Genomic DNA, 16,291 nt, shown 5'->3' with positions numbered 1-16,291 from the left:
TAATGTGAGACATGCAGGCTGGGCTGGTGTATCCCTGTAATGTGCCTGGGTTAGGACTGACGTAGCACCAGTGTCTCGTGACGCATGCTGGGTGTCAAGTGTTTAGATACTGACAGTCAACATGCAAGCATGTCATTCGACTGTAGAGGATTTAGTAACAGCTCTTTTACTCCTCACACTGGAGGTGCTCTGAAAGATTCTGCTCGAAGCCATTGTAGCAAGTTAGTCTCTCCACTTAGAGTCAATTTCAACCTGTTCCTAAAGGCCATGATAAGCTGAGTTGAAGCCAGGGATGTAAAATAATACTGTGTCAGCCAAAAACATACTTGAGTAAAAACTGAAAGGTTCCCACATTTAATTGTACTAATTTTAAAGTCGAAAGTAAAAATGTTTTCCTAGCTTTTGAAATTGACTGATTACAGTAGCACTAACCTGTTTCTCAGTGCTTTGTTTATGTAAATGTTTACAACACACCAGATGCTAAATTTAACATTCTGAAACATGTTTCCAGAAATGATTAAACTTTAACTTCAGCTGCAATTAGAGCTGAACGATTCTGGATAAATTGAGAATCACGTTTTTTTTCTTTTTCTTTTCAAGCAGGGATCATGATTCTCACATGATTCTGAACAGACAATTTAACAAAAAAATCTAATTTACTAGAGGTTCTGACAAAATGTTCATTGCTGCAGCCTATTTAAAATGTTTAATTAAGCTGAATGAATTATTTAAAAAAAAAAAAAAATCGGTTTAAATGACTCACTCATAAATACTTCACTTGTTTCATTACTGGATGAAACAGCGTTTTTGAACGAATCTCTTGAGTCAATGATTCAATGACAAATAAATTTGTTTAAAAGTCACTTGTCGCCATCTGGCGGCATAATCATGTAATGATACAATCGTTGAAGCGCGTTGAAGGTGATTTAATATATTTTTAATCGGTACCATAGACATCAGTGTTTATATCCGAAATATAAACTTTTATCCCAGTAGCCTACTTATAATATGAATATTTGTAACACAGAACTAATCAGGGGTGCACATAAGTGGTATGCAGATACGCATGCGCCGTAAAAATAAACGATGCGCACCAGAAAACATGGAGGGAAGCACTTTTGAGTACCAACATTTTTGAGGACCGGTTCACAGGGACACGTTTACTTACTGGAGTAGGATTTTTCTCCATCTCTGGTAAGATAGCAATGATGATAGTTATGATGATAAGTGTGTTCTTTAATTATTAAGTGTGCAACGGATCGGCACGCATGTGATTTGCGGATTAACTGCTAAATTTAACCATCATAGAGTGAAAGTTTACCATTTGGACGTGTTTTGTCTCGCCAATTAACACATTGAAATGATTTTAAAAGCGGAAGAAGAGGCGAAAATCGGGACTCGCGAGCTGTTATCTGTGCGCACAGCCTTACACCGCCGAAATGCGCGCACGCAGAGAGAGAGAGAGAGAGAGAGAGAGAGAGAGAGAGAGAGAGTCAGACAGCGATCGAACACCGAATGGGCTATATGCACGGAGCGTTCTTTAGAACTTCCGCATTAATATAAGCCAGCTCGAAAACTTCCGGCGGGATGTCATTTGCTGGTGTGTTGAGCATCAGTAGTGTAATACTTAGTTTATAATAAGAATATAGTCACTTAAATAGTCAGGCATAGCATTAATTTAGTTATTCAAACGTAAGACGGCATAAAAAATAAATAAATAAAGACGTGGGCCTACCTCATTGTTCCTCCTCGGCTAAATTCAATTCGACCATCAGTTTTCACACTTTTATGTGAAAAAAAAGCTTCAAAAATTAAATATTTATTGTGTACTTTAGATAGATTAATTGAATAAAATGTGTTTTTACAAGTGTGCCGAAATCATTGGTCTTGCGCCGTACTGACTGACAACTGTTGTAATTACAAAGGGAAAACGCGGTGCTCGCTTTCTGTCATGAATCACAAGAAAAGTTATTGTTTTTCTTAAATTTTTTTGAGTACTTCATACTTCACATCGACAAAATGTATTTTTAAACCTAGTTATTTTATAATGTTTAATATTTAGTCAAAAACGAAGTGAAAAACGTTTAGAGGAAATGGCTGATATATGCGCAAATAAGTGCTACTTTGCCGCCACCTGCTGGTTAAAGTGGTAATTATCGTCTTTTTTATTTTTAAATAAGTGTTTTCTATCAAATGTTGAATTTCCTACACTTTGAAACGTTCGGTTTTACAATGGGGACAATCTCAGAAGGATGAACAAATAATGTTTGTGGTCATCACATGCTGGGGGAAAAAATGCGTGTGTGTGTCTAATTACAGACACAGCGTTTTAAAACTGTTCAAATAGCTTCGTCTTTATTGCAATCAGTAAAACTGGTTTATTGGCAAATTAGGTAAATGTGATAAGTGCATTAAAATATGAATACAACATTAAAAAGTCAACCATTGATGGTTTTGTGTCAATGTACAGCGACTACAGAATGAACAGCTAACAGTTCACCGGAAATGCCCGAGCTGGCTTAACGACAACCAGGAAGTAACCGTGCATATAGCCCATTAATTCCTCTTTCGCATTTACTTGCGCTTGAACGGACACATACACACAAAATTATGTCAAAATACCTGTCTGCAAGTATTCTCTCGGTTATGTCATAAGTAAACAGTTGAGAAAGAAACCGGATGTGCGTGCTTTCCTTCTTAAAGTGACAGCAGCCTTTGCTGTTGTCTGTGTCATTAATGTTAGTAAAATAAAAAATCATTATCATCATCTACCATATTCAAAAGAAAAGAAGATAGTGATGAGGACAGCTTTTAGGATAAGTGTGTCACGTAAAGTGTGAGTACCAAGCAACATCTCCAGGTGCTCCCTTGACAACCAGACCAAAAAAGTTATGTGCACCCCTGGAAATAATAATACTTTGTGGTTGAAAATACTGTTTCTGAAGCTGTTTCATAGTTACATGACACTTGCTCTTGTTGTCATGTGGGTGTTTGAATCGAGATTGCGATCTTTAATCGTGCAGCTCTAGCTGCAATGTATTTTATAGTTGTTTGACAGAGTTCTTTTACAGACTGATCAGTGATACTACTTGTATAGAATTTTCATAGATTTTTATCTGATAGCTTTTTACTTTAATTTTTACTATAATAATAATAATAAATTTAGCTGTTTTTAATATTGTATTAATTTATTATTATTATTATTATTATTAGGGATGCACCGATGTATCGGCCGCTGATATTTATCGGCCGAGTTTTGCTCAATTTGCAACCATCGGCATATCGGCTGTAGCAGGAAAAAGGTCGATATAACAAACTGATGGTTTATTAATTAACTGCGTGAAGGCACTGAGCTGTATAATGACTGTTGCGTAATCCTAGCGCTGCTGTCTGCACTTAAATGTTAATCAAATAACAAAAGATCGCACACTATTCTTGACTAAATAACTTCTGTAACTTTCATAAGTGTAGCGGACCCCATCCGAATGATGACCAAAACTTTACTGATGTTTTATTAAGTTTATTGCGTCCGTTTTCACTCCTAACAAATTACCACAAAAGCTAAACATTACAGAGCACAAGAAGTGCGCATTAAATTCTCTCTCTCTCCATTGCATTATCATCAACATACAGCAAATTACTCAAAACACTTATTACAACTAACAGTTAACAAATACATACATGCCTTTTCGGGGGGTGCTTAATAAACGGACAAACTTTAAATCTGCAAAATAACTCTGAAGAACTGCGTGCACTCCTTGTCAGTCTGTAGACTAGAACACCCGTCAAAATAAGAGTCCCGCCTTGGTAAAGGGGAGAGTGCAGATCTTATACATATTTAAACTTACAAAAAATATTAAAATGTATACAAAAACAAATTAGAAGATTAATCACAATAAAGTCTGTTACAATAAAGAAGGATTAATATGTATTTAATTTATACAGTGAAGAATATGCAGTGCTATTTTACATTTGTCTACTTTATTTCTGTACCTGAAAACTATTAAACCTACCTAAAAAGCACTGTTTATTTCATATGTATCTTTGTTGTCTTTATGTAGGTATGCTGAATGTTAAATGGATCCAGTTTATGTTCATTAAAAATTATTTGATGATGCAGCAATAAACCTGCTAGTATATTTTAAATGCAGGTGTTTTTGAACTTTGCTTTTTTAAAACATGATCAAAATACTATCTATTTTGATGACAAAATTTCAAATAAGAGAGGAAGTGACAAATATCAGTATCGGTATCGGCCAATAATTGTTTGTTAAAATCGGTATTGGCCCCAAAAAAATCATATCGGTGCATCCCTAATTATTATTATTATTATTATTATATAGCCTAAGAATAGTACAAGCATATGATCCTTAAGACAAAGGGTGACTATAACCAACTCACCTTTATTATTATTATTGGTATTATTAGTATTATTATTTTTATTATTATAATTATCTTCAAGTTGAGTTGGTTGTAGTCACGATGTGCGGTAAGACTCATATGCTTATACTCTGTACTTGCTATATACTGTCATCATGTCTTGACTGAAAAGGCCAAATTCATACATGCGTATTCTATCATGAGCCACAGGAGGCATCCTATTCCCAGAAAAACAGCCCATTATTTTCCACAGCACTGAAACAAAAAGGCTGGTCACAAGGACCAGTTCATCTAACTTCACATCTTTAACCATCTGGACTCATTGGTGGGAATGATGTTGCGGGCAATTGTCATAACAGTGCATTTGAACACGGTTAAAGGGATAGTTCACTCAAAAATTATTTGTGTGAAAAATTTAACTGTATAATTTTGGTATAGACAAAACTGTGATACTGAACATATATCTTACTTGCTTAAATTTAGATGACTAAATATATATGTAGCTATTTAAATCTAACACAGAGAACTTGGCAAAATGAGGATCAGTATTTCCCTTCATTTTCTCTGAGAGGGGACATTTCTCATGCTCACCTGTGAGATAAATACAGATTGTGAATATAATTTCTCATTTTAATTTCCAATGTGATGTGCATCATTTCAATAATAATTTAATGCACTGGTACAATATTGCATCAATAATAATTATCAGAGAAATCAAACATTTGAATTTTGGTGGTATCTTACCACAAACTGTGATTAATGCACTTAATTAATAGGCTGATATGCCTAAATGCACAATGCACTGATGTAGTTTCCACATGCAGTATAAAAACAGCATTAAAAACACTGAATGATGAAATTCCCACACTCCCTTTGATGGAGGATGTCTTAAAATGGCAACATGGAAATGTGTGGGTGGATAGATGTGTGGGCTAAAAATAGCACAGTAGAAATCTCCATAAATATTCATGAATGGGGGGAAGAATCTGAGGCTACCTGCAGCTCTAAATATAACGCTTCTGCTCGGATCCCTCGCACAGGGACGAGCTATTTATAGCAGCAGCAGTGCCTCGCTCTGAGTGTGCACAGGGACCCATAGGAGATACAGCAGTAAAGATGAGGGACGGAAGCAGAAACGAAGTGGAAGCGACAGCCTCTGCCCCAAGCACAGGTATTTTTAGAGCTGGATGCCGTGTCCCCTCATGCCAGAACGTACAGTAGTGTGACTTAAAGAGATGCGCTGATGTGTATGTGTGTTATAGTCCATTCAGAAGAGTGCTGCTTCTCTCTCTCTTTCTGTGTCTGTATGTCTCTCGCTCCTGTATGTGGGCACATGAATAGGGTGTACCGAGTTGATTATATAATACAGTGTAAGAGACATCTGTCTTGTCCTCATGCAACATCTGTGAAAGATGTGAATGAGGACATGCAGAAGAGACGCAGATTGTACTTAATTCAGCAGGACGAGTACTACACCTTACAAATTCACATGTGCTTTGCCAGGTGATTTGCATGTGCTGTAGATCAGAGGTTTTCGAACTGCAGTTCAGGGAGAAGTTTAAAGAAAAATGTGTAAAAATGTATAATATTAATAATATTATTAGCGAATATTACATTGTAAATAATAATAACAATAATGTTATTATTATTAAATATTAATAATTATTATTATTGTATACAGTTGCAAAATTTTATATTTGGAGGACTTTGAAAACCCCTGTTCTAGATGACAACATAAATGTTACATAACGTTCAAAGCACCATCACTTTCAGCAATATTTAATACACTCACATGCTAAGGATGTGCAGATAAAAAGGTTAATAAAGCATAAAACAGTTTGCACATGTTGAATAATAATAATACATTTTATTTATGGGTGCCTTACGTGACACTCAGGGACACTTTACATGCAAATAAAACACATAAAACAATTTACAAGCGACAATTAAAAAAATGTACTCAAGAATATCTCCTGTACTCAAGAAACCAGGTGCAGATCCATATAATTTTGATAATTTCCGTCCAATCTTCAATTTGACATTTTTATCTAAAATTCTGGAAATGGTTGTTGCTGCTCAGGTTCATGATCATCTTTCTGTGAACAACCTATACAAACAATTTCAGGTTTTCGTTCCCATCATAGTGCTGAGACTGACCTTGCCTCAGGACTCTTATCTATATTAATTCTTCTTGATTTAACTTCAGCGTTCGACACTACTTCTCATGAAATTCTATTAAACAGACTGCAGTCCATTGGAATTGAAGGTTCTTCTCTGGCCTGGTTCACATCTTATTTCTCTAGGCGTACTCGATTTGTTCAGCTAGGCCAGTTTAAATCTAAATCATCACATATTACTACAGGTGTCCCACAGGGATCAGTTTTGGGCCCTTTATTATTTATCATTTACTTATTGCCACTTGGAAGCAGTTTTTGAGAAATACAGTATCCATTTTCACTGTTACGCTAATAACACCAGGCTCTATTTATCTTCAAAACCTGTTTGTCTGAAGTTAAAGCTTGGTTTTCAAGTAATTTTTTTAAGCTGAACAAAAAATGAACAAAAAGTAGTCTGTCAAAGACCAGCGATTTTTCTGTGTGCATTGATGGTTCTACAATTGCTCTTTCATCGTAGGTTAAGAGCTTGGGTGTTATCCTCGACAATACTCTATCATTTGAAGCACATATTAACAAGGTTACTCGAACGGTTTATCATCACATACGTAACATTAATCACCTTCGCCCAGCCCTCTCAACGAGGAGCACAGCCATTATGGTTCATGCTCTTGTCACTTCACGTATAAACTATTACAATGCTCTTTTTTTATGGTCTTCCCCTTAAACTTTTACACAAGTTACAGTTAGTGCAGAGCTCAGCTGCACAAATAATTACTAGAACTCCTACCTTGAAACACATATCTCTTGTTCTTCAACAACTGCTGGCTTCCTGTTACACAGAATATTGTATTAAAAATTTTGCTTCTTGATTACAAGGCACTACATAACCTGGCTCTTTCATACTTATCAGACCTACTTTCAATATATACTTCCTCCTAAACTCTTAGATCATCATTTTCTTTAGTTCTTCCTTGCACATGTTTGGCTTCTATGGGATCTCGTGCTTTTGACTACTCTGCTCCTTATCTGTGGAACTTACTTCCACAGGACATTCGCAATAGTGACTCTCTCCCCATTTTTAAATCTCGTTTGAAAACGCATCTTTTTAGGCAGGCATACTGGTGATACTGTATATGTATCTCCTATTGGTGATAAAAAAGGCTGAATAGATGATGCATTTGGTCATAACTGAACTTAATCAACATAAACTGCAGTATTTTGTGTTGGAACTAGAACAACAGAGACTATAAATAGATCTCCAATGTGTTGTCTCCTTTATCGTTTTATTGTTATTAATTTAGGCAATGCATTTTCTTCTCTCTCAAATATAGAAAAAAAAATGAGGCATTGACTTGTGATTTTGTTTCTCTCCTTCCCACTAACCTAATAACACACTGTAGATGAATACCTTCATTAGCAATGGATCGTTAGTAAACAGACAACTCATCAGAGGCAGGACCATTGATTAATGAAATGACCATATATGGTTTGTGCCAATTTTGTGCTGGTTTTATTGGGAATTGACTTTACCTGAGGAGGTTATTTTTAGGCCTCTCACATGCTTCCACGTCAATGAGCCGAGGCTATTTTTAGCTTTGCATTCCTGCATCACATTGACCTTGAAGAACACAGCCCATTCAGAGCATTTCTGTCTCTGTGTCTCAAGAGGTCTTAACCACTTCACAAAACCTGAATCTGTCACTGAGACGGACGGATTTACTGGCTTAGAGGAGGAAGAAATCTCAAATGCATTTCCCTCATTCACTTTCACCATAACAGACGTACTAGATCTCTGTCTGTGGAATGAGGTCGAATGCTGTAGCTGTTTTGACACTCTGCCAGTGTTGCTGTGTACAGCGGTTGTTTAAGAATACGAGTTCACATTGAAAATATTGGATTAAAAACCTGGAATTTAATAATAGAAACTTTTAGGATTTTTTAAAAAAAATATTTATGATGTAAAATAATAGAAATATATTAAAGATTCTGCACTATTTCTGGGTCACTACTCAAATGTATATTTATGTCATTGATCATGTGATTCTTTACACAACTGGTCAGATGTTTTTGATTCCATTGAAGCACAAGATGCTCTTTAGATCATCTCAAATCATGTTGGGTGCACAATATATTGGCTTTTTTTTTTTTTTTTGTAATTTTCAGTGTTCAGTATTGAATATTTAAAAGTTTCTACCTATTTTTACATTTAGATCATCGTCAAGCATTAATTTAAAGAGATAGCAATATTACATATGGCAATAATTGAACCCTTTAAGAGCACTATCTCTTCCAGAGCGCTTTTCTTTAAGAGCACATGTCGAATTGAGTTTCTGTATAATATTTCTGTATGATTCTGTAATATAATTATAGCTATAATTTTTTTCTTCTTTTTTATTTTTCTAACTATTTTTGACTATGCAAATATTTTTGTGTTTTAATTTAGTTTTTAATTTAATTTACATTACTTTGTTACTTTTTAACAAAGTAATGTAGTTTTATAATATCGACCATTTATCAGGAATCGGCCATAACAAAAATATGGTTTTTAGCTTATCGGTATCAGCCAAAATTTCAGTATTGGTGTACCCCTATTGGATAACATGACTGGCAGGTTTTACATAAATTTGTGAAATTCATAGTTTGCTGATATGTGACCCTGGACCACAAAACCAGTCATAAGGGTCCATGTTTTGAAATTGAGATTTATACATCATCTGAAAACTGAATAAATAAGCTTTCCATTGATGTATGGCTGAATCTGAGGGTGCAAAAAAAATAGATATATTGAGAAAATTGCCTTTAAAGTTGTCCAAATGAAGTCCTTAGCAACGCATATTACTTACAAAAATAAATTTTTGATATATTTACGGTAGGAAATTAATAAAATATCTTCATGGAACATGATCTTTACTAATGATTTTTGGCATAAAAGAAAAATCGATAATTTTGACCCATACAATGTATTGTTGGCTATTGCTACAAATATACCCGTGCGACTTATGACTGTGTTTGTGGTCCAGGGTCACATATATTAAATTTAAAATATGTATAAAACTGTATTATTCACTAGTGGTCTCAGACTTTTGGACCCCCGTCTCTTTTTCTTGAGTGCTGTAGCGTCAGAGCTGCTGGCTTGGTATTAGTGAAGCATTGAAAAGTATCCTTGTGTCATGGAGATCACAGAGACTGTGATTTACTGTATGTCTAGCTCTGTCATATTAACCCGCAAGGCTAGTGCTTGATTGACGCAGGCAGAGAGCGTCTCGCTTCACATTTGTGTGTAATCATTTTTATCAAGGTCACAGTGACCTTCTTCTACACTAGTTCAGGTCATTGACACAGGGTGCATGTTGAGTGTATGGCGACAATGGGTACAATTTATCTGAAAGTAGTGTGAAAATGCCCAATCAAAAGCTAATACAACATCCCAGGTAAAATGTGTTCACCTTTCTTTCTGTTTCTCTTTCCACAGTTTTGATGTTGAGAATGGGCTGTCGGTGGGCCGCAGTCCTCTGGAGTCCCAGGCCAGTCCAGGCTCCGGCCTTGTGCTGCAGGCCAATTTCCCTCACAGCCAGCGACGGGAGTCCTTCCTGTATCGCTCTGATTCCGACTTTGACCTTTCACCGAAGGCCATGTCCCGAAACTCATCCACGGCCAGTGAGCTGTGAGTATCACTCGTCACATTCATGACCCCCCCTAATATACTGTAGCTCAAAAAATAATTTTCCATGATGCATCAAGAAATCTCAACAAATATATCACTCTACATACTAAATGCATTTATAATGGCTTCTCTGAGTAGAAAAAAGTTACATAATTTTTTTAAATTACCTTGTTTTTAATTTACACTACCATTCAAGTTTTGTTGTAAGATTTTTTTAAAAAAAAGTTAATATTTTAAATTGATCAAAAGTGACAGTAAAGACATTTATAAAGATTTCTATTTCAAATAAATAATGTTCTTTTGAACTTTCTATTCATCAAAGAATCTTAAAAAAAAAAAAAAGTTTCATGGTTTTCACAAAAATATAAAGCAGTGCAACTGTTTTCAACATTGATAATAATTAGAAATGTCTCTTGAGCATCAAATCAGCATATTAGAATGATTTCTGAAGGATCATGTGACACTGAAGACTGGAGTAATGATGCTGAATATTCAGCTTTGCCATCACAGAAAACATTTATTTGAAATTAATAATTAATAATTTTACAATATTACTGTTTTTATTGTATTTTTGATCAAACAAAAACAGCCTTGCTGAGCACAAGAGACTTCTTTCAAAAACATAAAAATCTTACAGAGCCCAAACTTTTGAAGTTTCCCATTTCAGTTTTCATGTGCATGTTGTCTGATTCACTGCAAGCTTCACGTGTTACAAGCTGCACAAGTGTGTACAGTGTTTTGTGGCTGGAAGAGTTCTGTTAATTAGGACGGTAAACGTTGCCTCATAACAGATGTGGCTTACTCCAGCTGGTTGATTATGTCTGAAACACAGTTCTCCCAAGACACACCATTTTAATAGTGTATTACATCAAATCATATTGCTCTGTCATTTTGGAAAATCCAAGGCACTGGTTAAAAACTCCTTATTATTACCACTTCCAGCTGTTCTTTCCATCTGAGCACGCTTGCATGTCAGCTCTGGTTTGCTGGGATTTCACAAAGTCGGAAAAAGGGCGCCACATTCTTGTTTTTTTCTGCAGTTTATTTTTCCAGTCTACGTCAAAGCTAGTCGCCCAAATCGAAACACCTTAAGGCTGGTCCACACCACCCCAACAAAACACCAACAGGCTGAACAAAACCACTTACAACTGCTGGTGTTTGTTAGGACGATGTGAACTAGTGTGTCTAATTAATCGCAGGTCACCAACTCTTGTTGTCTTTTCAAAGGGAAGAGAGTTTGAAGCACTGGGAAGTCAACTGGCTAAATCGGTGAGAAGAGAAAAATATTGACTTGAAAGGGCTTTCCCGCATTTCTCCATTACAGGATCCAGGCTGGTTCTCTCCCCTAGACCAGTCTAACCTCAGAGCTTCCCCTGTGTCCTCTTTACCACCATGAGCGATCGGCATGCCACCAATGAGGCTTTGGAATATATGAATAAAGTGTGTTCCCTAGTTTGGCTTTTCTCCCGCTGCTCCTCAAATACACATGCATGACACACCCTGTCCAACCACGCTGAACCCATCTATGTTCTTATTACGTATTTCCATAAGCTTTTAATGTAGGATTTCTAATATCCCATTGGAGAGTCTGAGGTGCCTTGCTTATGCTGAGCTGTTTTCTTTATTTCCATTCAAACTGCATGTTAATCAAAAGCGTATTACCGCTCTCTTGTTCTTTTGAATGATGGTGTGCTGTAACCTGAAGCCAACCACATCCTTAATTCTCCACAGTTAAACTCTTAGTCATTCTTTTTCACTGATCCTTAAGTAATTTTATGTGCCTCCTTTTATTATTGGGAGATTAAAGAGCTGTCTTTTCCAATATGTCATTTTTGAGTCTGATTTGTGATTTGTTAATGTATTTTTCTCTTACAGACATGGAGAAGACATGATAGTTACACCATTTGCACAGGTTAGTAGTAGTGTGGGTCATGAAAATGAAAAGCTTGCATAGTCTGACATTAATAGGCAATTACAGGCTTTGCGTCATGTGGTTTCAGATGACCACTCTTTTAAGGAACATGGCAGTTTGACTCTACACCCCCTATATTTTAAAGAGAGATTAATCTCCTAATATTCAGTAGTGACTTTTTTGTGTAAGTGAAGTATGCTGCCTTTGGCATTGGCGGGAACAGCCCTTCCGCTCTTATGCAGCTTGCTTTACGTGGGATTTGCGTCACCACTGTACTCGGTTTACAAAACAGGCTAGGAATCCAATACCGCATTTGTCGATATGGATGCTGACAGATGAGAAATCTGCATGGCTTTGGAAATCAGATACCCTTCATGTCCTTTTGAAACTCCAAAAGAGCTGCAGAAGTTAGGACAAACTAGGTGTTTTAAGCAAATCCTTCATTTATTAGGTCACCTCTATATGTAACATTTATTCTTTCTCACTCACAATCTTGTTTTCAAGTAATAAGAGATTAACTGCATAAGATATTAAGACTTCCAAATTGTCATTTCCTTGGTTATTTATTTTGCTGGATAATAATAATACAGTCAAAAATACTGATAACTGAATACATTCATTTTTGCTAAAATATGAAGTTGTAAATAAGTTGGAGTAAATAAAAAAGAAAGTACTACGGATGTGTTTTTGGTATGGACCTACAATATTGTTCTTCTCATAGGTCCTTGCCAGCTTGAGGACTGTGCGGAGCAACTTTGCCGTATTGACCCATCAGCAAGACCGTATCCCGAGCAAGTAAGCCATTTTACAGTCCCAGTAAATCGCTATTCAAATGCTTTTTTAAGTCATATTTGATCTTATAAATCATTACAGGAGGTCCACTGGAAACAACCCACCATCCATGTGCAAGACAAGCCTGCCAGGTTAGACAATAAACTCTTGTAGAAAAGCAAAACAGCACAACATTTCTTTTTATTACATATGATCGTGAACGTGTTTCAGTAGTCATGAATGTATTAATTGTATTTTGCAGAGGAGCCGTTTCAGAAGCTGGCAGTGGAGACTCTGGATGAGCTAGACTGGTGTCTCGAACAGCTCGAAACTCTCAAGACACGCCATTCAGTCAGTGAGATGGCATCCACCAAGGTAGATCTTCTAAAATAAAAGATGATTCCTCTTTGTTACCCAGGGACTTGCCTTAAGCACTAATAACAATCGAACACAATTCATCAGCACTTGCTGAAAACAGCAGCCAAATACTCAACATGCCTCTGTATGAATTACACATCGGAACGGGAATCATGCATGTTCTGAATCTCTCCCCTCCCCCAACCACATCGTGTGCTGAAAAATGTGAATGAGAGTGGAGTCATGGATGAATCTGATCCCCCCCACCCCCTCTGTCTCCCCCCATTCCTACTCGGGGTTTCAGAGATGTGACGCGTGATTAGCCCACCCACGCAACCACGTGCACGAGGATACATACTCACATATGAACACGTAACGTATCTAATAACCCTGCTCTGGCTGAGGTGAAAAATATAAATATATAACTGAGCATGCAAAAACCTTTCAGAGTATTCAGGTTAAAATAACTTTATAGACAGTTAATTTAATTCTTGTTGTCATCAACTTTTGCAGTGCCATATTGCCATACTAGATCCTTTAAGAATGGCTAGTCATGGGGCGAGCTAAACTGCAACATATCTGTAATATTTATTTTTTGAAAAAGTTTTCATTAATGTAAAATAAATACTCTATAAATAATCAAATGTATTCTATGTTCACTTATGAATTTTGTCATGATTAGTTAATTTTATTATAAATAATGAAGATGAATGAAATTACTGAATTGTACATTAACGTTCAAAAGTTTTGGTTCAGTAAGATTTTTTCTTTTAGATTTTTAGAAGGTCTTTTATGCTCACCAAGGCTGCATTTATTTGATAAAAAACAGTAAAAACTTTATAATGTAATTTATTCCTGTGATGGCAAAGCTGAATTTTCAGCATCATTACAGCATGATCCTTCAGAAATCATTCTAATATTTGTTGCTCAAGAAACATTTCTTATCATTATTATCATCATCAATGTTGAAATCAGATATGCTGCTTAATATTTTTGTGGAAACCTATGATTTTTGATGAATACAAAGTTTAATAGAACAGCATTTATTTCAAATAGACACCTTTTGCAACATTATAAATGTCTTTACTGTCACTTTTAATCAAGTTAATGCATAAATCTTAATGACCCTAAACATTTGAACATTTAATTCAATATACAATATAACTAATAACTGTATGAGTTATAAGTATTAATAAGACACCAGCAACAACATGACAGTAGATGCAAAGCATAAAGCTTTTCATCTTCAAACCAAGTGCACATGGTGCAGCCCCAGCCCCCTGTATCCACCCCATCCAGCCCCTGCATGTGCAATGGAGCCGTGAGCCAATCAGATGCCTCCCCCTGACCCAGTCTCTGTCGCAAAACTCATCTGATTGGCTAGCATGTGGCAGAGAGTAGGGAGCTATACCTGCTGAGAGGGAGAGAGGGGGCTGCTGGGAGGAGCCTGATCTCTATGTTTACACATGAATCAGGCAGAGTAGGAGAGCAGAGCATGCGGCAGCGATGCAAACTCTCTCCAGTCAGCGGCACACGCTCTCAGCCCACCACAGGTGCAGCCCATGGCAGCTGGAGCTCCCGGTGCTGGGCTGAGCTCTGCAGTGTCGCTGTGTGCGGTGTGGACCGTTAGACTGCTGTGGAACCGGGGAGCTCGGGCAATCTGGACCGGAGCACAGAACGTGTCTGTAGCATGTGCACTGGCCAGAGGGAGCTTCTGTTTTGTTCAAGCTGCATTTTGTGCTGAAATGCCAGACGTCAGTTACTTGCTGTCTTTTTCGTGGATGTGTGTTCAGGTAAGGCTTGTGTTGTGATTCTTTCATTTGGCAGCATCATGCTGGGAAGAAGCTCTTGCATTGTTTTTATTTGAAGTTGGGAGGGATGCTCTTGTTGACACTCTATAAATCATAGATGGTGCAGAGTGTTGGTGTGAGGATGTCAGTCTGGGTGTGTTTCTGATGTGCCTGTCTGTGTGTGTGTGTGTGTGTGTGTGTGTGTGTGTGTGTATGTGTGGTTGGGGGGCTGCTACTGTACTACTGTACGTTTTGCTGCCTCAGTCGGAAGTGTTTCATTCTGAAACCTCGTGTATGATTACATAATAGCACTACATAGATGAAAGGCACTCCTCCTGCTTGGTCCAGCCCCTAATCTTGGATGCCTGTAGCAGCTGAATGAAGGGCTGCTACCACTCTGAATGCAGCTATATTCAGATCTGAGCAAGTCGTGTGATGTTTCACCCTTTAACTTTTCCTAATTAAACATGTAGCACATATTTGTGGAGAAATGTTGTTAAATAAAAGTGTTTTGATCTCAAAAGATTCAATCGGGCATTATATGGAAATATGAAAATGAATTGTATGGCTTTATTAAAATGAAATACAGGTTGCTGATTATCAAAGTGTACATATTTTCTTGTTGTGTCTTGTTCTACAGTTCAAAAGGATGCTGAATCGAGAGCTAACCCAGTTGTCAGAGACTAGCAAGTCAGGAAACCAGGTCTCAGAGTTCATCTCTAGCATCTTCTTAGGTAAAATCAACTAGTGAAAATCTTTATATTTTGTATGTTTTTTCTTTTTCTAATTTAATACAAATGTTTTAATTTCAGATTATACTATTGGCACAACACAAAAATATTATGAATTGTTGGGGAAAATCTAAATTTTTAAAATATTTTTTATATTTAATTAATATATATATTTTTTTAGTTTTAGTAATTTTTGTACTTCAGCTTAAACGTATTTCAGTTTTTTAACTTTTCCATGTAATATTTATATTTTATTTTATTTCAGCTTTATAACAATTACCAAATACAATAGTTCTAGTTTTAGTTAACGGTAACACTGCTTTAAAGACAACATTCACTCAAGCTGGGATGGTCTCCTCAAATCCATGTTATCCAGCATGATTTAAGAATGTCGAGAATTAGAATTTGAGAATGAAGAGTATTCTGTGCATCAATGGAAGCAGAAAATGTTGACCTAAAATGGCCAATGTCACAAATTTCCTTCAGATTTGGTTAGTGACTCATAATCATTTTACATCATAACGTTTCTTTGTTTTAAATCTTAAAACTTTCTTTATTCTTTCTTTATT

General features: G+C 36.4%; 1 protein-coding gene across 6 annotated transcripts in view; it reads left to right on the top strand.

Annotated features, from left to right (window-relative positions):
- pde4ca (phosphodiesterase 4C, cAMP-specific a) overlaps positions 1 to 16,291 on the top strand; it is a 50,622-nt gene that overhangs the window by 29,273 nt on the left and 5,058 nt on the right. For 3 of the 6 annotated variants that reach the window (XM_051875722.1, XM_051875732.1, XM_051875752.1), the window contains 6 exons: positions 9,970 to 10,161; positions 12,037 to 12,073; positions 12,795 to 12,868; positions 12,947 to 12,996; positions 13,107 to 13,219; positions 15,632 to 15,725. In XM_051875722.1, the coding sequence (XP_051731682.1) occupies positions 9,970 to 10,161; positions 12,037 to 12,073; positions 12,795 to 12,868; positions 12,947 to 12,996; positions 13,107 to 13,219; positions 15,632 to 15,725 (560 nt within the window). The other 3 variants (XM_051875715.1, XM_051875741.1, XM_051875763.1) reach the window with 2 other exon arrangements.

Source organism: Ctenopharyngodon idella, chromosome 2 (assembly GCF_019924925.1).
Source record: "Ctenopharyngodon idella isolate HZGC_01 chromosome 2, HZGC01, whole genome shotgun sequence".
Taxonomy (NCBI): Eukaryota; Metazoa; Chordata; class Actinopteri; order Cypriniformes; family Xenocyprididae; genus Ctenopharyngodon; species Ctenopharyngodon idella.
The sequence above is the reverse complement of the archived record's forward strand: the minus strand, read 5'-3'. Positions and strand labels throughout refer to the sequence as shown.